The 21507-nt window shown below is 36.4% G+C and overlaps 2 protein-coding genes across 2 annotated transcripts; one reads left to right on the top strand and one right to left on the bottom strand.

The window, feature by feature from the left end:
* The first annotated feature begins 6105 nt into the window (after positions 1 to 6105).
* LOC124637079 (cytochrome P450 6k1-like) lies at positions 6106 to 12171 on the top strand. Its single transcript, XM_047173404.1, has 9 exons — positions 6106 to 6284; positions 8854 to 9054; positions 9771 to 9923; positions 10000 to 10184; positions 10308 to 10465; positions 10607 to 10725; positions 11002 to 11107; positions 11406 to 11655; positions 11910 to 12171. Exons 1-9 carry the CDS (start codon positions 6126 to 6128, stop codon positions 12094 to 12096), a joined length of 1518 nt encoding a protein of 505 aa, XP_047029360.1. The 5' UTR covers positions 6106 to 6125; the 3' UTR covers positions 12097 to 12171.
* Positions 12172 to 14996: 2825 nt separating this feature from the next.
* LOC124637080 (cytochrome P450 6k1-like) lies at positions 14997 to 21507 on the bottom strand. The gene is made up of 9 exons (XM_047173405.1): positions 21332 to 21507; positions 18733 to 18933; positions 18381 to 18533; positions 17952 to 18136; positions 17449 to 17606; positions 17206 to 17324; positions 16751 to 16856; positions 15611 to 15859; positions 14997 to 15290 (listed from the first exon to the last, which is right to left on the bottom strand). Exons 1-9 carry the CDS (start codon positions 21488 to 21490, stop codon positions 15103 to 15105), a joined length of 1518 nt encoding a protein of 505 aa, XP_047029361.1. The 5' UTR covers positions 21491 to 21507; the 3' UTR covers positions 14997 to 15102.

Raw genomic sequence — 21507 nt, 5'->3', positions numbered from 1 at the left:
TTTTTATAGAGAGTCGAATGATGGAATTGGAAGAGATTAAGTATGTCCTTGAGATATCTAAGAAACCAATTAATTTAAGGTTTTATGGCAGCCACTAAAATTCCGTTGAAGGCTAAATTATTTTTGCTCAATTAAAAATTGAAGCCTAAACGCTTCAACGTCGTCTAAGTATAATAATAATAATAATAAGCCCCGCAGGGCATCTGAGGCGGATGACGGGGAGTAGCGACCCCGCGGGGCTATATATCCGAGTGCTCCAGGGAGAGTATACTGTCCCCCATCTCCGGCTTGCCGGAGTGAAGCATGACGGGGGATAGGTCTCCCGCCTCTTGGCTTGCCTTCATCGGCCGGTCAGAGTGGAGTCGCTAGAGCAAGGTTAGTCCTGCTCGGAGGGTAGGTGCCTCGTGGTAAGTGGCGAGTGGGCCGGTGATGCTGGACCCACAGGGAGCGCGTGATCTGCGTTTAAAGTCCGCCGAGGTATCCTCACCCTTCTCAGCCGCTCATGTCCCTGTTGCCCCCTTGTTGCGATTTAGCGACTGATTCCCGGGGGCCCAGTAAGTGAGTTGGCGAGTCTCCACCTGCCATTTTAACATGTATTTAATACATTGTCATCGGCAGGTGCCATAGTTCCCGTAGTTTCCCCATTCCTAGTCCATTAGCATCCCATCACAATAGCCCAAGTAGTTTTCATCCATAGTTAGCAATAGTTTAGCACATGACCGGGGATTGTCCTTGGGTACATTTCTATAGTGTATACAGGGATAATCGTCGGTTTTGTGTCACCATTTCATTAAAGTTGTCTCAAAAGGGCTTCAGCGTGTTGGCTTCGGCCCCACGTTCGCCTCCCAAAAATCCGGGACTCTGTAGTCCCGAGGTCTGGAAGAGACATACATTTATAATAATAATAATAAGCCTTTATTTGTTTCCTTGACTTAATCCTATTACATAAGTATTTTAAAATATATAAAAAAAAAAAAAAAAAACTTCCATTATATCTTAAGAAAAAAGTCATGGACTCATGTATACTACCATGCCTGACATACGGAGCACAGACCTGGATCTACAATAAATACACGAAAACAAAAATACGCACATGCCAGCGCTCTATGGAGAGAAGCATTCTAGGCCTAAAGCTCAAAGATAAACAAAGAAGCAGCGTTATAAGGCGCAAAACCAAAGTTATAAATGCGGTAACGCATGCAATGCGGTTGAAGTGGAAATGGGCTGGCCACATGATACGAACGAAGGGTGAACGATGGACGAAACTCGTCACAATATGGAAAGGTCCAACAGGCAAGAGAGCTAGAGGCAGACCTATAGACCGTTGGACTGATGATCTACGTCTAAGTATAATACTGTTAAATATAACCTTGGAATAAATAGGAAACATTCTTCTTTGTTTTCCGCACACTATTTCAATCGACGAATTAAAATAAATCTTTACATCACTTTTCAAAACATTGACTTTCTCACACCTGCCAATTCTTCCCAGCCCTAGAGAAAAGGCTAGAACAAACAAATGAAGAGCTAACAGCGTTAGTCGTCATCACAAAGTGAAACAAAACAAGCGGCCCACTGTTTGCCGCCCCTGGCCTGTTTGAGTTAGTTATCGTAACTCACCTGGATGAAAAACTGGCACCCAACTGGGAGTCTGTTTTGATTTTACGTGTGGTGTTTTGTTTTATAGTGTTTTTGGGTTTATTTTGATCACTCTGAGTACATGTAGAGTGGTAAGAGTTTTTCTTTCTTCTTCCCTACTACGTTACTTGAATATCGTCACCCATGGATACATGTAACACCAATGGAGTTGCGAGTATCTTGCGGGCTATAGTTAGTATGAATTTTTGTTTATCTTTCAATGGTTAAGGAAAGACCATAGTTTCAGTACGGTCTAAGCCTTTAGGAATAAAGATTTTTTTTTATATTTTACCTGATCCGGATGAATTCACTTTCAAATCAAAACCCAAGCTACAAATAAATGATTTCATATCTTGTCTTTACATGATTAAATATGCTCTCTCAACACAAGGAGATAGTTCCAAGATAATAATTAATAATGCAAATGCAAGCTTAAACAGACAAGGAACCCAATCAGCCACCAGCCACGAGCCACGAGCCACCAGCCACCGTAGCCAGAGATCGTATGTGCATAGTTAAATTAATTCCCTCGTTCAAATACAATTTCGATAGGTCCGTAATCGGATAACAGAGATCCCACGATAAATTACTGTGTTCCAATTAAACTGGACCAGTTGGGTAAGGGCTGGGCAGACGAGCGGGTGAAACGGTTGAAATAAGAATAGAAATGGTAAATGGCCTTATGACCATCTTGGGATACTAGAGCGTGATGTATAAATGTATAGAAGGAATGAGAACTGTGCATCAAATAGAAATTTTATTTAATAGAGTTTTCCTGCCTTTTTTTTGGAACATGGTACTAAGTCTTTGGAATCTTGCTTGAACCTAGCTTTTGACTTTTATAAGCACCTGTACGTCCATTTAAATTAAAAAAAAAACTTTGATATTGCAGGGAAACTCCTATTGCCATAGCCTAGCTGTTCATAAGGCAATATTGAAGCCTGAATGTGAAAGAAATTAAGAATACATTTTCTCTTCTGTCCAGGGTAGTAGACTTAAAAACTGAGATTTTCAAAATACTACAACCGCTCGTCTGCAAGAAGTCCCTATGGAAGAAATTTTCATATTCCCGCCGTAGGTACAGTCAGAAAATAAATTAACGTTCTTATGCGGCGACCTTACGTGCCCCTTCGGCCCATACACCATCGTTATGATTTATTGTTTCATTTTTTTCTATTCTCTTTTTACTCACACTTTTTTACTGAACTTATTAATGCAGAGTAGTAGAGTAGTACCTATGCAAAATAGATAAAGAATAATATAGCAAGAGGAAGAACAGTCATTTTGAAAACAATGCGTATTAGGAGCATCGAGCTTAGAATTATTAGGAATTTTTTTATTTATTAAGGTTTCACAAAAAAAATGTGTGATAATTATACAATCTTTTCAGCGTTTTTTGGCCCTCTTTTTCTTTATCCCATATGCATGTTTCCTTCCTCACAGAATGATCTTTAAGTAAGTATTCCTTTGCATCACAATTTTACTCCATGATAACTGCTATCCACATAACTTCCCAGCTAAGTAGAAACCAGTTCAAACCAACTACTACCGAGAATAACCACCTCTTCTGATTACCTGTTACATAAACACCTAGCTAGGTACCTAAGTACAGGTTCCTGCCTTGTGTTGTTTGTTCCAAATATAGGTGCTGAAGCCCCGGGCGCAACCGCGGCACGTGGCTAGTAAACTACCTGTTTCAACGAGAATTACCTAGCTGTTTGTGTTGACATACAGTTTCTGTGACGTATGTTTCGACATTTCTCTGTTTGAATAGTACTATAACCGTATGAAGGCGTGTATTATAAGTTTTACAGAGTACATTGTAAATGGATTTTTGTGTGAGTATGAATTTTCAGTTTTGAACTTGGACTGTAACCATTTGTGTGGCAAGGGCTGAGAACATCATGGTGAAACTTTGCCTCAGTAGTCCTTTTCGTACAGGTCAGCTGTCAGCTTAACAATAATATTTTCATCCCACCATCTCGGAAAGAGTAATTTTACCCTTTGATATCTGAGCGCAAAAGTCGTTTTTATCCTCTAGAGCGGCAAAGTGATTTGAATTTAGAACATCGTGTGCAATACTCCATTTGTGACAATGTTGATAAGACTTTTCAAACAAATACATATTAAATAAATAAAATACTGCTTAATTAATTAAGTATTTTTTATTATTGTTTTTACACAGATTTTTAACGTCGTTTCATTTTTAAAGTGAGTTTTCAAATATGTTAACTTTAATAGGTACATCTTTTTAATTTGATACTCGTATGTGCGCGCCATTTTGTTTTTTTGCATTTAGTAATTTCCTCGATGAGGTGGGATGAAAAGTTACGTGTTGCACTCGAGTGCAAAGATTTTTCACCTTGTGCTCTTTTGATTCCCTCGCTATCGCTCAGGATTCTAATTATTGAAACACGAGCGTAGCGAGCCAAGCGAAGGATTCTAAAATTGAAACACTCGCTACGCTCGTGTTTCAATTTTAGAATCCCGACACACGAGCGTAGCGAGTGTTTCAATTTTAGAATCCTTCGCTTGCTCGGTCATCAAAATTGAGCCCGCGGTTAAAAAGCAACTTTGCACTCTTGTATAACAAATAACTATTGTACCTTATACCAAAGGTGTGTGTGTGATCTACGGCAACGATTTCTCTGTACAAACGGCGGCCTTTATTCACGTTCGGAAGATATATATTGATGATGATAAATTGCTTTGGATGCCGCTGATGATAAAAACATCATGAAATGATTTTATGTTCCCTCCCCTCAAAGTTAGACTATACAAAACGCATAGGACCTTTAAGTCCTTCGTAGCAAAAAGAAAAATGATTCTTCATACTTATTCCTTTTCACTATTTCAAAACATTATCTCTACAAAAAAACAAACTTACGTGCGAACACAACTTCTTTATAGTCGACACAAAAGGGTTTACAAGTATTGTCACAAAGGGCTTTAGACAAAAATCCTCTAAGTTAGTTGAGAGGTGTGAACAAAGCCTTCGGAACTGGTGTCCGGGGACGAACTCTAAGCGCCATATCGATGTTCTCAATCGGTTTTCTGTCCGATATATGTATGGAATTTTATCGTACTTCGTAGGTAGATTTATATAGCGCCTATAACTGAATGTTCTATGCTTTGGAGAACAGGTTAAGCCTGTCGTTCCTGAGCCTGATCTCTTCCACGGTCGTGTTGCATTGCCATCGGGCTGATGAGAGTGAGAAAATAGAGTGCATCTGTTCTTTGGGCAAATGAAATGAAATGAAATTTATTTATTTGCCAGAATATAGGTACAATATGATGGTCGATACAATAAAAAAAATATGGTCTCACTATATTCGACTTATAATTAGTCATGCAAATATTTAAAGTTCTATAATCTTATAGCTAAAAAAGTACCTACAATCATTTTACATTAAAACTCTTTCTCCTCTAGGTACTCTTTGACTGTATAAAAACATTTATCAATAAGCCAATTTCTGAGGGACCTCTTAAATTTACTCATTGGCAACCCGCACAATTCACTTATTTTCTTTGAAAACGGACGCCGTCGTGGCTGACTATAATATTATTAAAGTTGAATTTTAATGTAATTGGTGTAGCTGTACTGCAGTCTTGGCTGAGTTTTGGAGAGCCAGAATTGAAATTTCAGTATTAAAACAGATGAGTCACCCTAAGGTAGACTGGCAGAGAACGCCTAAGGCGTTAAGTCCGCCGTTGTACAATGTGCAAAAAGTATTCTAAATAAATAAATAAATAAATTGGTGTAAGTACCTAAATGATCAGTGGTCTTAGTGCTAACCTGTTCTATCTGAAATATTAATTCAATATACACGTGACTTTATCTACATTTGTTATATTTCTAGGGCACTTCATAATAATATCTGTTATTTATATGAATAAATAAATAAGACATCTTTTACACACGGTCGGTAAGTCGGTTAGTTTCAAGGTCAGCTATTTATAGTTTGTGTTATGAGTCCGACAACAGATAATTAAAAAAAAATAGTAAATGACGGAGTATTTAACACGTAGATAAAAGGCAACAAATATGCTGACAAATTACAACATCCTAAAAGTACAAGTTGTAGACCAAACAATTTCATTCAAATAGCGTTTCGAGAGCTTTCGAACTAACAACAGTGACCATAATCGGGGTTCCGATAGGTTTTTGTTATTGTTATATTTAATTACTAACGACTGGGCGTTTCTTTAATAAAGCTGCAACTCAACCCGTGTCGTCATTTTTATCGGGGCAGTAAGAATGTCGACTTGAGTGACCTGTGACTAAGAAAATCCAAAATCAACGCAGACAAAAGTCTCTTGCAAGCTCCTTCTTTACACACACAGTAACAAATCCCTAACTAATAATAGCTAATGAGCATTATATTCTGCATTCAGTTATCGGCGCAATGATAAAGAAGTTATACTAGTATATATACTTAACTGCCCATGAGCATTCATCTCAGTGTAACACAGTGTCAGTACTGATCATGATTGTAATACTAGTGTTAATAGTGATCGCTTGCCTCAGTGTGTGGCTGGTCACTAAATGGAGGAGGGTTAGAAGGTACTGGCTTGAGAGGGGAGTTCCTCACTACCCTCCCCATCCTGTTTGGGGGAGCCTCACCTTTCTGCAGAGGGAAAATCCTGTGAGTAGCATTTTAGTGTATTTTTTTTTAAACAATCTTTATTAAAAAATAATAGAAACGAATTTCCAGTCCTTTTAAAACATATGTGATTTAAACATATAACCAATTAAATCGCTAACGGAAGAAATGATTCTAGCCGATCTTGATTATAATAAACATGGGGTTGCTAAAATGCACCCTACGTATGCAATTAAGTATACCGAAAATTAAAACATAAAACTTTGTAATAGTAGTGTCAAAAATAAATATTAAACCAATAAAATTCGTCAGCATTTTACAAGTTACGCCGGTTTATGAATTCTAAAAGTTTTCACCGCAATAATCATAAGCGAAATAAAAGATCCACAAACGAGTTTTTCTTCGAAAATTCCAAAAACTGAAGCAGTGAAAATAAAATTCAAAGGGAACTATATTTTTTGTCACCAAAATTTATATCTGTCATCAAGTTGTATCACCTAATAAATAGATCTATCGCCACGAAATATTTTCGTTCTCAGAAAACAAAGAGTGTTCCCAGGTATGAATTACCAAATTATTGTTAATATAATGTGTAAAATATGAGATGGATTACCAATAAAATTGTAGTGCATTACATGAATATAAACTTCGTTCTTATAATAATAGTTTTATTACTTAAATAATAGCTTGGTGTTCAAAATGGTAGATCTGTCACCAAATAAATCGATTAATCGATCCCTGACTGCGACTCCTTTTTATTTGTTATTTTGTCACCAATACAGTAGTTACATTTTATTTCGTTCAGTTATTAAAATAATGTATTCGTTACCAATTTAATACATCAGTTTATGATTATTAATGAAAATATGTTCAAAGGGAAGAGGAAGGGAAGGGAGACAAATTGGCGCGCTTTCGGGCCTCAACTAATGGGTTGTAGGTTGGTTGTAGGTACGATCATACGATGCGCGATGTGAAAAATTATTATGTGCAAGCATATTATCGGATTAGCCATACGCTTAAAGCTGGCCAACCCCCCACCAGAGGAAAAAAATTTACTTATCGGCCAGAAAAGAAAAAGGGGGCGCCCTTCAAAATCCTTCAAAACCAGCGCTGATTATTCAGTGATTGTTATTTTTAACAATAAATATTGATTTCAGCTAGAAATTTAATTTGAATATATTTATACTACCTATGGAAATTAAGACCCTTGGGAGAGGCACATGGCCAGTTAAGTAGTAGACTCTTTTGGTTGAAAGGATGATGACGACCACCCTACATTTTTAGACCTTCATGAAATTTTCTAGTGATATAATATATGATTTATTGGTGATCTCTTTAAATTAGTTTGCTTAAATACTATTAGGACAAACCTATTATAATACATACAAAACCATTTATTTGGTACTTGACCCCATATCTCCATGATTTTCGGTAATTTATTGTGGAATTGATTTTATATTGTTTGGTGACTACATTTTGGTGACAAATCTACTATTTTGAGGGCAAACCTTATTATTTAAGAAACACAAAATTAATTAAATTGGTGACAGCTTAAATCATACCCAAATTCAAATAACACCGCGGTACCCCGGGGTAAAACTACTATTTTTAGCAAAAACTTTCTGCTCTGTTATTTTTACAAAATATCTACGGCGCAGTATTTTCGTGATACTCCGTATAAAAACAAGTGAGTTTGTTCGCACGACCCGAACCTTACCGACTGAATATTTTGATATAAAACCAATTATTTGTGTTGTTTCTTTTAAAAATAAAACTAATGTAAACAACGTTGTTTGTTTGGAAAAACACCTCAGCGATATTAATGTACTTTCTGTTTTATCTGGGAATATTTCGTCACACAAAGTATAGAAAGTCTACGAGTATTTTTACAAACACTAGCTTAATTCAGAGTTGTATTCTAAATTTAGCAAACCGTACATTCATTCTGTGATTTTTGCGTGAGAGCGTCACAAACAAACAAATATTCAAGCATTCTTTCAAACTCGTAGTTTTTTAGGTGTCACATATAATGGCTTAAAGCTAATTTGATTTGTACTCCCTATAGGACACTGCAAACGTAATGCAAAGTTCCACAAGTCCATAACTCAATTGCTCTTAATTTAATTTATCTAGGTATATACTCTGTATACAGGTCTATACATAATTATGTTTTATAAAGGTGCAGTAATGAGTGTGGAATACTGATTAACCTATCGGAATAGTAATCGACATCTTGACATACATTTTAAAACGTTAGTATCTATGTGTATGGTCTTTTGCGCGTTTTATATTTGAATCACACTGTTGCATCGTGGTGTAGTACACTCCGGATTAACTTGGAATTTCGAAATCAATCCCTATATGCATATTGCATATACGTCGTTCAATCTAGTAAAAGTAACGGTCAAATTCAATTTTTCTATTAGTTTTGCTGACACTTTAGCCTTGAAAAACGAATTTGACCGTTACTTTTACTTTAGACATTACTTTAACTTTTACTTTTGATGAAGAAACTGGCCGTTAGTCAACAATTACGCTTTTGTTCCATAAATATTTTTTCAGACAATCAAATAGATTATTCCACAATATTTAACTTTGCACACTTCCCCAGTCGCGATGGATGCGCAAACTATACAAGGACTTCGCGGCGCCCTACGTGGGCATCTGGCTGTTCTGGCGTCCGGCGCTGGTCATCAACAGCCCCGACATCGCCAAGAGAGTGCTCGTCAAAGACGCTGATGTCTTCAGGAACCGGTTCCTCAGCTCCGGCAAGACTGACCCCATTGGAGCACTTAATATTTTCACCGTTAACGTAAGTACCAGTAAAACACCAGTCTTACCAAGGTATTGGGTTGAACGAGTAACTGGATTGAGTAGTAAAACAGTGTAAAACAGTGGTAGGTACTCAGCTGCATGCAGTTAGACTGGAAGCCGACCTCAACACATTATGTAATTGGGGTACAGTTCGTGTCAAAGGACTTTGCCCTCCAGTGATAAAGTAGTAGTGATTTGCCATTTTTGAATATCGTGCAGTCGAAGTAAGCAATGACATTTTGACGAAAACTGTATCTCTAGAACATTCTTAAAGAATGATTTAAATAAGGATCATTAGGTACATTGTTTCGCATGCAAAAAATGTGACATCGGCGATATATAATCTAAGGGGTCATCAAATCAGAATTATATTGCAATTAGGACCAGAATAATATTATCTTTTTATACACAGCAAAAAACTTTTTAATAATTATGAAATTACAAGCATGCAAATGTTATTTTGGCAACAATTTTGAAATTAACGTTCTACAAAAACTATTCAAACAGAAGTATATATTCATATGCCTACGTCGGATAAGAGGATAATGACATAAATTCCAAAAAGCACCAATAAATAATTGTTGCACCATTTGATTTTTCTGCTAGATACATTATTTGAAATCGGCGTTCTCTAATTAAGAATGGGTTAATTAGCTATACCAATTCGAACAAAGAAACAAGCTTATTAAATACCCCATGTAATTTTTCTGGCAGGATCCACTATGGAGTTCGTTGAGGCGACGTCTGACATCCGTGTTTACGGCTGCCAAGTTGAGGAGTCTCAACGGCATCACGGTCAGCAAGGCCAATAATCTCCTGAACCGTATTGACATAGAAATCCAGAAATCTGAACCAATGGACCTAAGGGTGAGTATTTTGTTCCTGGTCTGAAAGTAACATATCATTCCAAATAGAATGTTAACCACATAAATATTCTTTACAGAAAGTATTCACGGATTATACAACAGACGTTATTGGGGAATCAGCGTTTGGTGTGACAAGCAACTCACTGATCGATGGAGATAGCATTATGAGGAAGGTCACCAGGGAATTCGGAAGCTTTGACCTTCATAGAGGACTGTCCTGGTCTAGCATATTCTTCTTCCCTGAACTAGTTGATATATTTAGGTTAGTGGGATTATCCTTCTACTAATAAATCATACTCTTTCCCCGCTAACTTTAGCAAAAAGCGTATGGCAAAATTATTGTTTTTGTTTGTCTTTTATCATAAACCCTTTATGTTCTTTCCAGATTTTCGTTTTTCCCTAAAGACACGGTAGAGGTACTGCGGAAAATATTCCGTAGTGTTATCGCTCAGAGGGGGGGCTATGAGAAGGAGGTCAAAGATGCCAGGGACCTGCTGGATGCTCTGCTGAAGATCAAGCAAGAAGCTGCTAAAGAGGATGAAGGTATCTTAAGCATAATTTAGCTATGGAATAATAGTGTCTTTCATTTGGTTTGCCATCGTCATTAAATCATGAAATTCTCATTTTTTTAATACTATTATTATTCTTAAACCCACTGAACATGCTTCATCATGTTCTTTATAGAAATTACTGAGGACTTACTTCTGGCGCAAGCAGCTATCTTCCTTCTTGGAGGCTTTGAAACTTCAGGTGGAGCATTATCCTGGACTATCTATGAGCTCGCTTGGAACCCGCAGTGCCAGGTACTAGTATAATCAGGAACTCTTTCCTAAGGTTAAGCAACGCTTAGCACGGTCGGTCCGTGGATGGGTGACTATCTTTTCATCACGAGTTCCTTCTGGATTCCGAAGGTATGTTAAATTGATGGGACTCAGCTGACATCTGAACATGTTTGACAGTCGTTATTGGTCAGTCAGATGCCAGGGGCTCTGACAACCAGCCTCAGCAAGGGATTATTAGTTTAGCTTAGAAGATGCTACAATCGAGTATATTCAGCATAGTTTTTATTATATTTTCAGGAAAAACTTTATCAAGAGGTTTTAGAGACAAAAAGAAAGATTGGAGGCCGCAACTTTGATTCAGCCATCGTGTCCGAAATTCCCTACCTCGACTGTGTCATAAAAGGTAAGATTGCAAATACCATTATTCTGTAAAAATAACTCTTTTGTAAAAAGTATGACAACTACCTGGAGACGTTGAAGTTGCTACAAGATATCTAGTAAAGTAAAATTCTGTTTCTATTTGGGCTCAGATCCGAGGGTTTTTTTTTACTTTTCCCTCGGTATGCCACTGAAATTGCTTACGAAGGATATAATAAACAAAGTCATTTATTTTGGATCTTCCATAAATGATGCTTGCATCGCATAACATATAGGTTTAGACAAGATAGTAGGTATGGATAAGACCATTCGTTGTCTTACAGAAACCCTAAGAATCTACCCTCCAATGGGCTGGCTGGACCGCATATCTTCCAAAGACTACAAAATCGATGACAACCTGACGATCTCTGCTGGCACCACGGTCTACGTGAACGGGGTCAGCATGCAGATGGACCCTCAGTACTTCCCGGAGCCAGAGGTGTACAACCCTGACAGGTTCCTGCCAGATAATGAGAGGAACATCACTCCTTACTCGTATATGCCGTTTGGAGAAGGACCTAGAAATTGTATAGGTTAGTGGAAGTTAGAAATTTTATGGTATAGAGCAGACATCAGAAAAATCAGTAGTAAGACAGCTCAATAGAAACGTGCCCTTGATTAAACTATTCTGGCAATTTCATTTAATTCAATCTCACAGAAAAAAAATAAGGTAACACCACAACAAGAAGAAATACTGGGACTTTTTGGCTAGGGAAGAACTGTATACGAACCCACCCTCTTTTAGTGAGCCTTTAGCAACCCTCGCTTATATAAGCAAATTGAAGCGTAACGCGTTTTGCCTACCAGACCCTTCGCCTGGGTCTAGCAGAAATCATACTGAAATACGAAGTGAGAGTACTGCCCAACACTCCGAAACCAACCGAATGTCAAGTGGAGAAGAATGGATTACTCCTTATGCCCTCAGAAAAACTGTCCGTGGAATTTGTGAAAAGGGACAATGAATTTGTATCGTAATTCTATCATTTTAAGGAATAATGTTAATATTTTTGTATTTTATATTGATTTTTAAGATTAAAAAAAATTACATAAGTATATTTTTTTACTAATAAACGGGTAAAAGTTAGACGGGGGTAGGGTAACATATGGTTTTCAACTTTAGGAGCCATTATTTCCGAAAATATTCATGTTATTGAAAAATTATATTGGTAAACCCTTATTTATTTCAAATACCTATTCAACGATATATCACATGATAGGGTTGGAATGAAAGAAGCTCTCTAGTCCTAACGGTCATTCATTATTTTTATAATAGCTATCACATACATACATACAAACCTCTATTGATTCACCTCTTTTTAACCCTAAAACAAACAACAGTTTCCCTATAAAAAAGGCCCATAAAAATATTTAACCTACATCTGAATATTTTTCGTTGGAATGCAAAAACGTTTCGCCCGGGACGTTTCGTTACACGTCAGATTACCAGTAAGAGGATTTTTTTACTAACGTCCCACTAAAGCTCGTGTCTTGGGATTTCAAAATTGTTTTCTTGAATTTATCCTACTTACCTACTGTTTTATTATTCACAGTGAAATATGAGCGCGTTTCTTATTGTTGGTGTACGAATTTATTTAAGGGTTTATGTTTAGTTCTTGCGAAAATCTTTAGGATTATAATATTGTAAACCCTTAAATATTAGTCTAATCAATAAATAAACCAATAAACGTTATACTAATTTTCAGGATTTTCACAGCTATAAGTCAGAGCTTATTGCAAACTTACTACATATTTTGTATTCGTATAATTTCAAACAAAATTGTATTTTTAATGTAATAAGCTGAGACCCAATAAAATTTCTGGCTGATACGTAGACCTCAACACTACTCAAACGCAAGAAAACTGTAAGTACCAAAAAGAAAAAGGATATAAATCAATACATATTACAGACAAAGAAACATGACCCAAAATCGATCAAAACCACCAAATCTCAACGTTCTTGACACTTTCCCTCTTAAATAATGCATCACAATATCCCGAAGTTAATTGGTCAAATTACACCTACAGAAGTTTGACTGCCCTCAAATTCTCTTAAGGGAGGTGGCAGGGACCAAGTGGGGAGTTCTCTCAGGGAAGGTGGCAGGGACCAAGCGGGGAGTAGTGATTGGCAATTAGTCAGTAATCCCTGGCAGTCTTCGGTGATTAGCGGATCTTGGTCTACCTGCTTGAAGAAAGGTTGCATGGTGATTTGGTTGAATTTTCTTGTTAGTTATTTTGAGATTATAGTCGGCTTCAGGAAGTGTGTCTTAATATACTCGTATGTACCTACTGACGTGTATTTTATAAAGTTTACATAAAGAAAAGATGTAGGTATCTATTGATTTCCTTACCAAAGAACAGATCTGAAAACAATAGATAGTTTATAAAAATCCACAGTAAACCGATTATCTACTAAAGATAAGCTAGCTTGTGGAAGTTTTTTTCTATATTCTGTTAAAGCTGCTTTACATTTGAATAAAATCTTTCCAAACCATCCAAAATCGGAAAATCGTGTGTTCCAAATTATATTTACTTATTTTTTTGCCGTCTTCCCGTCCTACTGACACATTTATTAGATAAGTATATAATGTTATAATAATCCCAAAGATACACGTTATTAAAGAACGCGTTAGTTATCAATAACTACATAGAATATAGGGTCCTGACTTTACGTTAATAGATTGTAAGGGGATGATTATCTAAGGCGAGAACACACAACGAAATGTGATAGGATGATGCGTGGATCTATAGGTATAATATTAATTTTTTTAGTAACATGCACCTAATAACGAAAAAAAGGAAATTTTTATTGATGGTGGGTTATAGAGTGTCATATAATGCTGTGCAAAAGTATGTTATGCTGAGAAGATTATAAAAAAATTTCTTACCAGCAAATCATACACCAATAAGCAGCAAATACAGTTTTGAATATTTATTAAACTTCATTGAGAAATTATATTTATAAGAAAGGGTGGTGTTATGTAGTTCTACCGCTTCAATCAACACAACATTGAAGATTTGAGGTAGTTTTCGTGCTGTAACATTGTGTTACAAAGTCCGTAAGTGAACACTATTCTTAAGTCGTAAAACCGTGAGGGATCATAAAAAGAAGCTATCCCTTTATCTTAACGATTAAGCTATAATGGCTATGTTAGGCATGGGACACTAATAACCGTATTTTAACGTTATTTTTTCGATATTCTTGAGGCTCTGTTGGCATCTCTAGTTCGATGAAAGTTTTTGTTACGAAGAATTTGTGCATAACTACGAATAGGTTTGTGGTATTTTAATTATTGTTTTATTGAAACAGAATGCTTCATTGTTATAATTTATTAAGTTTATATTGATTTCCTTTCAGTGTCAGAAAAGGGTTCAAGTCAACATGAAAATTACAGAACTGCGACCACATCTGCCATTAAATTCCACCCGCGATTATCAACAACCACAAAAAAAAAAAACACCCAAAAAAATCTTCAACAACTGAACGGAAAAAATAACCCTTTGAAATAACGGCTATAAATAACGGTTATCGTAACGATCGCAGCACTATCGTTAATGAGAATTGGTGGCGACATCGATAGCCAGTAATGATATATAAACTGGTAGGGTGTTAATCTGTAGGGGTGGGAAATGTGGCGCTAGCAGATTGTCGATAACGCGACGAAGCCCTGAAAATGTTATTGAGGTTTTTTTTTATCAAAGGGTGTAGCGCTCAAGGACTTTCAGTAGATTAGCTAGCGTCTTTGTACCTATGTGTTATAAGATCCTTCATTGGTCTATCGTTAATAAGCAGTGTTATTTACATGAAAAATACTTAGTTTATAACAGAAATTATCTGGGATATTGTCTGTCAACTCATGAAAAATAAAACAATTTAATAACGATTAACAATCCAGTTTATTAGTGAAAAACTATACTTATGTAATTAATCTTAAAAATTCTTATAAAAAGAAATTATTTACATTATCATTTAAAATTATACAATTACGATACAAATTCGTTGTCCCTTTTCACAAATTCTACGGACAGTTTTTCGGAGGGCATGAAGAACAATCCATTCTTCTCCACTTGACATTCGGTAGGTTTCGGAGTGTTAGGCAGCGCCCTTACTTCGTATTTCAGTAAGATTTCTGCTAGACCCAGGCGAAGAGTCTGGAAGGCGAAACGCATTCCTGCAAACAGAGGAATTCATACTTTAAAGCTTGACAGATAAGATTTATTTTTGAGTACTTAGCACTCACTGATAACTCTTAGCTGACTTGTCTCTTAAAAATCTCATATTTGTTTAATAAAAAGCGCAGGTTTAAGGCTCAGTAAAAGGGGGTGGGTACATACATAGTTCTTTCCTGGGCAAAAGACTCAGTTTTTCGATAAAAGCAAACTCTGGCGGTGTTATTTCTTTTTTACTATGTAATTGAATTGAATGGCCCGAATAAATGGTGTAATCAAGGACACTCTTATGTCTACCATAATTTTTTTTACTACTTCTTACCTATACAACTTCTAGGTCCTTCTCCAAACGGCATATACGAGTAAGGGGTGATATCCCTCTCATTGTCTGGCAGGAACCTGTCAGGGTTGTACACCTCTGGCTCCGGGAAGTACTGAGGGTCCATCTGCATGCTGACCCCGTTTACGTAGACCGTGGTGCCAGCAGGGATCGTCAAGTTGTCGTCGATTTTGAAGTCCTTGGAAGCTATGCGGTCCAACCAGCCCATTGGAGGGAAGATTCTTAGGGTTTCTGTAAGAAAAGGATAGGTCTAGTCTAATCTTGTTTGCTATGTGAGGTGTATATCATACATTGGAGATCCAAAATAAGGAAATCACATTTTATGTCATATTAGCTTTCGTCCGCGGTTTTAATCGCATACTGAGGGAAAAATAGCTTATGTGTTATTTTTTTGTTAATTGTAATTTGGTAAGTATACCCGAATAGTGGAATTGGTGAAAATGAGAAGCAAAACATGTTCCCCATTGGGATTGGAAACAAAGCTTTTGGGAATCATACATCTAGTATTTTACATAGCACTCTACAAGTAAGTATGCTAATTGATAACATTGGATGTTAATATGGTAATGTTTCTTATACATATTGTAGCTATTTAAATAAACGTGATACAACAAGTAACTATTGTTAATAGTATACTAACTAATGAGTCAAGTAAACTGTATTGCATACTTATATTTACATAGAATAATATAATGATTTGCGTTGTATAAATAAATATTAGATAGAGAACTATAATTATCTCGGGAGCTTTGTAGCTGTCTTATAATTGTACTGGAATATAATGTTTTTAATTTTCTGGTTCATTGCAAAAGGGTAAGATAGATAAATGTAGCTGCACTAAAAAATGAAAATGTGACGATATGGAGATAATAATTGCGTTGCCAGGCAAAGAGTACAATGAATATATAACGTATAGGTTCTGTAACGCAGACTCAACGAACAGATTAGACTTTGTTTAAAAATTTCTTTTGTTAAAAATTTGTTTAAAAATTAGATCCCTCTGCTTCGCTTTCATTTCGTATGGGCCTAAATAGAAATAGAATTTTACTTTACGCGATATCTTGTGGTAACTTTAGGTCCCCAGGTATTTTCATACTTTTATAATGTTTTTTGTAATCTTACCTTTTAGAACACAGTCAAGGTAGGGAACTTCAGACAGGATAGCTGAATCAAAGTTGCGGTCTCCAATCCTTCTTTTTGTCTCCAAGACATCTTGATAAAGTTTTTCCTGGAAATTAAATCTAGTTTAGTCGTCGTCACAGTCAAAAATCGTCTACTGCTGGACAAAGGTCTTCCTCAAGATTTGTCCATACTGCATGCGAGTTGGTGGCAAAAAGTACGCAACATGTTAAATATTTCCGGTTTACTGTAATTCCAATCAATATTTACGTATTTTATGTCAACCTCCTAAAATATAGCACAGATGCAAATCAACACCTTGTATTTTTAGCCTCGTCCATTTTTCATCAGAGTGCACCACAGATAGGTGGTCGTTGGGGCAGGACGATGTTTGTTTGCCCCCTGCTATTTTAGTACCGTGGCTGTACATACTCGTATGTATTTGGTGTAACCATTACCTGGTACTGCGGGTTCCAAGCTAACTCGTAGATAGTCCAAGTCAGTGCTCCACCTGACGTGTCAAAGCCTCCAAGTAAAAAGATAGCTGCTTGCGCCAGAAGTAAATCTTCGTTTATTTCTAGAAAGAAGGTAAATACTTTGAAAAATGCTCAGAATAGCATGATTTTTGGCTAAATGAAGATCTTGACTGACGAAAACAAATGAAAGATACTGATATTCTATTGTCAAAATGCCTAAAATACCTTCATCTTCTTTAGCAGCTTCTTGTTTGATCTTCAGCAGAGCATCCAACAGGTCCCTTGCATCTTTGACCTCCTTCTCATAGCCCCCCCTCTGAGCGATAACACTACGGAATATTTTCCGCAGTACCTCCATCGTGTCCTTAGGGAAAAACGAAAATCTGGAAAGAACATAAAGGGTTTATGATAAAAGAGAAATGAAAAAACAATATTTTGCCATCCGCTTTTTGCTAAAGTTAGAGGAGGAAAAAGTTGGGAACGGATTTGATATTACAAATGTAACTTTATATCAGGACAACCTTGTGACAATACAGAATAATTTTTTAAACATTTTTTTTATAAACTTACTAGTTGATTCTCCATATCGAAGGAACTAGGACACTCAGTTTGAAAGCTTATGGCCATCTAACCAGCGACACCTAACTCCGTACTTATATTCTTAACCATTTCATAAACAAACTCCGAAACTCGCTTCAATTAATTTTTAGAAGGATGAATCTACTAACCTGAATATATCAACTAGTTCTGGGAAGAAGAATATGCTTGACCAGGACAGTCCTCTGTGAAGGTCGAAGCTCCCGAATTCCCTGGTGACCTTCCTCATAATGCTGTCTCCATCAACCAGTGAGTTGCTCGTCACACCAAATGCTGATTCTCCAATAACGTCTGTTGTATAATCAGTGAAGATTTCCTGCGAAGAATATGTATGTTATTAATATTCCATTTGGAACGACATTTTTGTCTGGTTTAAATGGTCAGTTAATATTTTCATACTTGTTTGACTACTAGCTAGTGATGACAAAACAGTAAACACGCGAAGCAACTTTGTGAAAACTAAGCGCTTAACTAAAAGGAGCAATTTGCAGAAGTGATAAATGTGCATGAAAATATTTGAGTTATATGACTTTCAGGCTATTAACAGAATACCTACTCACCCTTAGGTCTATAGGTTCAGATTTCTGTATTTCTATATCAATACGGTTCAGGAGATTCTTGGTCTTGCTGACCGTGATGCCGTTGAGACTCCTCAACTTGGCAGCCGTGAACACTGATGTCAGACGTCTCCTCAAGGAGCTCCATAGTGGATCCTGTCACATTTTTTGCCTGTTAAAATGTGATTACATATCTTTATCTCTCTGTTTTCGTCAAAAATCATTGCCGCCCCGAAGTTAGCAACTCGAAAGCACTATATATTCAAAAATGGATGAACAAATCTCTACTACTTTAACACTGGAGGGCTAATTTATTTGACGCGAACTGTACCATTTGCTTTTCGCTCGTACTTACATTAACTGTAAAGATATTAAGTGCTCCAATGGGGTCAGTCTTGCCGGAGCTGAGGAACCGGTTCCTGAAGACATCAGCGTCTTTGACGAGCACTCTCTTGGCGATGTCGGGGCTGTTGATGACCAGCGCCGGACGCCAGAACAGCCAGATGCCCACGTAGGGCGCCGCGAAGTCCTTGTATAGTTTGCGCATCCATAGTGACTGGGAAATTATAGAAAATAAAATATTGTCGGATCGACGGGTAAAAGGCAAAAGGGGTCAAGCACCACAGATCATATTGTTCAGGAGAGTAAAAAGAAAGTTTTAAAAAATAATATCTCTTTATTGCTTTATTGAATCACATCACAATCTTCAGAAAAGTTTACTAAAATACAATGTTCTTTAATAATTTTACATTAAAATAAGCCTGAGATCAATAGTTTCAAAGATAGATGTCGCTTGACCCCAGGTTTTAACCATGTTTATCCCTTTCGCGAGGGGTCAAGCACCAATTTTTAATGTTGGAATATTTAGATTTTGGCCTAAGCTCCAGGCGCTGGCGCGTGTTGTGTGGATCAAATGCAACGTAATGAAAATAAAATTATTTAAGAAAGGGGCCAAGCGCCAATTATGTTTAATTGCCAATTTTTACTATTGGTGTAAGCGACGTTATAGTTATTAAACAAATAAAAGAAAAATGGATACAAACGACATATTTACTTCTAATATTGTTTTTAAAATTATGCCAAATGACAAGGCGTAACAACGGCATACACAAAATGGTCCTTCAACCAAGCAAGGTAAAGTTGGTGTCGCTTGAGCACTTTTGGCAAGTATCGATTTGGCACTTCAGTACAAATAATTCTTTGGTGCAAGTGACTTTTTTTCATGCTAGGAAAACGATATTACGACCATTCGAAAGAGAAAAAATAGTGGAGTTGGGGTCAATAAAAAAGTTAAAATCGCAAAATGTGGCGCTTGACCCCTTTTGCCTTTTTACCGTCGTAATATTATTAGCTATTCCATTGTCTAAAAAAATATTTATAGAACAAAAAGCGTAATTTTTGTTGACTTAAAACTGATGTCTAGTCGCTTGCATTTTTTTGTTGCGAAATTTTTACGCATGCATAGGGATTGACTTCAGAGGATATTACTCTGGTTTCTATAAACAGTAGCCTACTTAGTCCTTAACTAAAACATAAAAATCTAATTACGGTGTAACAGACACGTAACAGAGTAATCTATACTAATATTATAAAGCTGAAGAGTTTGTTTGTTTGTTTGTTTGAACGCGCTAATCTCAGGAACTACTGGTCCGATTTGAAAATTTCTTTCAGTGTTAGATAGCCCATTTATCGAGGAAGGCTATAGGCTTTTTATCCCGGTACGGGAAGTAGTTCCCACGGGATGCGGGTGAAACCGCTGGCAGAAGCTAGTTCTAATATAAAATGCGCAGAAGGCCATATAGATAGGTACTCACGTTTTAAAATGTATGTAAAGATGTAAATTACTATTCTAATACGTAAATAAAATCAGTATTGCATGCTCTTTATGTCACTTATTATAAAACGTAATTAATTATAAATACCTACATATGTATAAACCTAATGAGTCATTTTAAGATCGATCGACTAATACATTACATTACATCCTACTAATATTATTATGTTCTGGCATTAAATGCCTAATGTTGCTGTGCACTAAAGGGGTTCACACTTGTTCGCAGCTTTAAGCCATTATAATGTGTATGTTACCTGTGTATGTAGAACTTATAAAATTACAGTTTTTAAGAATTCATATGTCAAGGTCAGAATGTTTGTGATAGTTTTCATACTACAATTACTGAATGAATGGTTTGCTATATTTTGAATCTGACTTTGGGTAAAGCTCGCGTTGAAAAATCCATTTCGCGATTTTGCGTGACGAAATATTCGCAGATAATACAACAAAGAACATTAATGTCGCTGAGGTGTTTTTTTCAAACAAACAACGCTGTTTACATTAGTTTCATTTTTAAAGGAAACAACAAAAATAATTGGTTTTATATCAAAATATTCAGTCGGTAAGGTTCGGGTCGTGCGAACAAACTCACTTGTTTTTATACGGAGTATCACGAAAATACTGCGCCGTAGATATTTTGTAAAAATAACAGAGCAGAAAGTTTTTGCTAAAAATAGTAGTTTTACCCCGGGGGTTCGCGGTGTTATTTGAATTTTATTTTCACTGCTTCAGTTTTTGGAATTTTCGAAGAAAAACTCGTTTGTGGATCTTTTATTTTGCTTATGATTATTGCGGTGAAAACTTTCAGAATTCATAAAATGGACATAACTTTGGAAATGTTGTTGAATTTTATTTGTTTTTATTATTTTTGTCACTGATATTACTAAGTTTTATTGTATATATTCTCGAAAGCCTAGATGAGGCTGTTTTTTAGCAACCCCAACTTTGCGGGGTTTAATTTTTAACACAAAAATTACAAAGAATAGGTACTTATTTTTAATTTATTTCTGATTTTATTATTTTATCTAATATGTTTTGAAATTATTTAATATCGTTTATACCCGATTTTCATGAATATTGTTTTCTTAATATTTTTTTTTAACACTAAAGAGCTACTCACAGGATTTTCCCTCTGCAAAAAGGTGAGGCTCCCCAAAACGGGATGGGGAGGGTAGTGAGGAACTCCCCTCTCAAGCCAGTACCTCCTAACCCGTCTCCATTTAGTGACCAGCCACACACTGAGGCAAGCCGTCACTGTTAACAGTAGTATTACAATCATGATCAGTACTGACACTG

Source organism: Helicoverpa zea, chromosome 15 (assembly GCF_022581195.2).
Source record: "Helicoverpa zea isolate HzStark_Cry1AcR chromosome 15, ilHelZeax1.1, whole genome shotgun sequence".
Lineage (NCBI taxonomy): Eukaryota > Metazoa > Arthropoda > Insecta > Lepidoptera > Noctuidae > Helicoverpa > Helicoverpa zea.
Note: the sequence above shows the minus strand (reverse complement) of the source record. Positions and strands in the feature narration are given on the sequence as shown.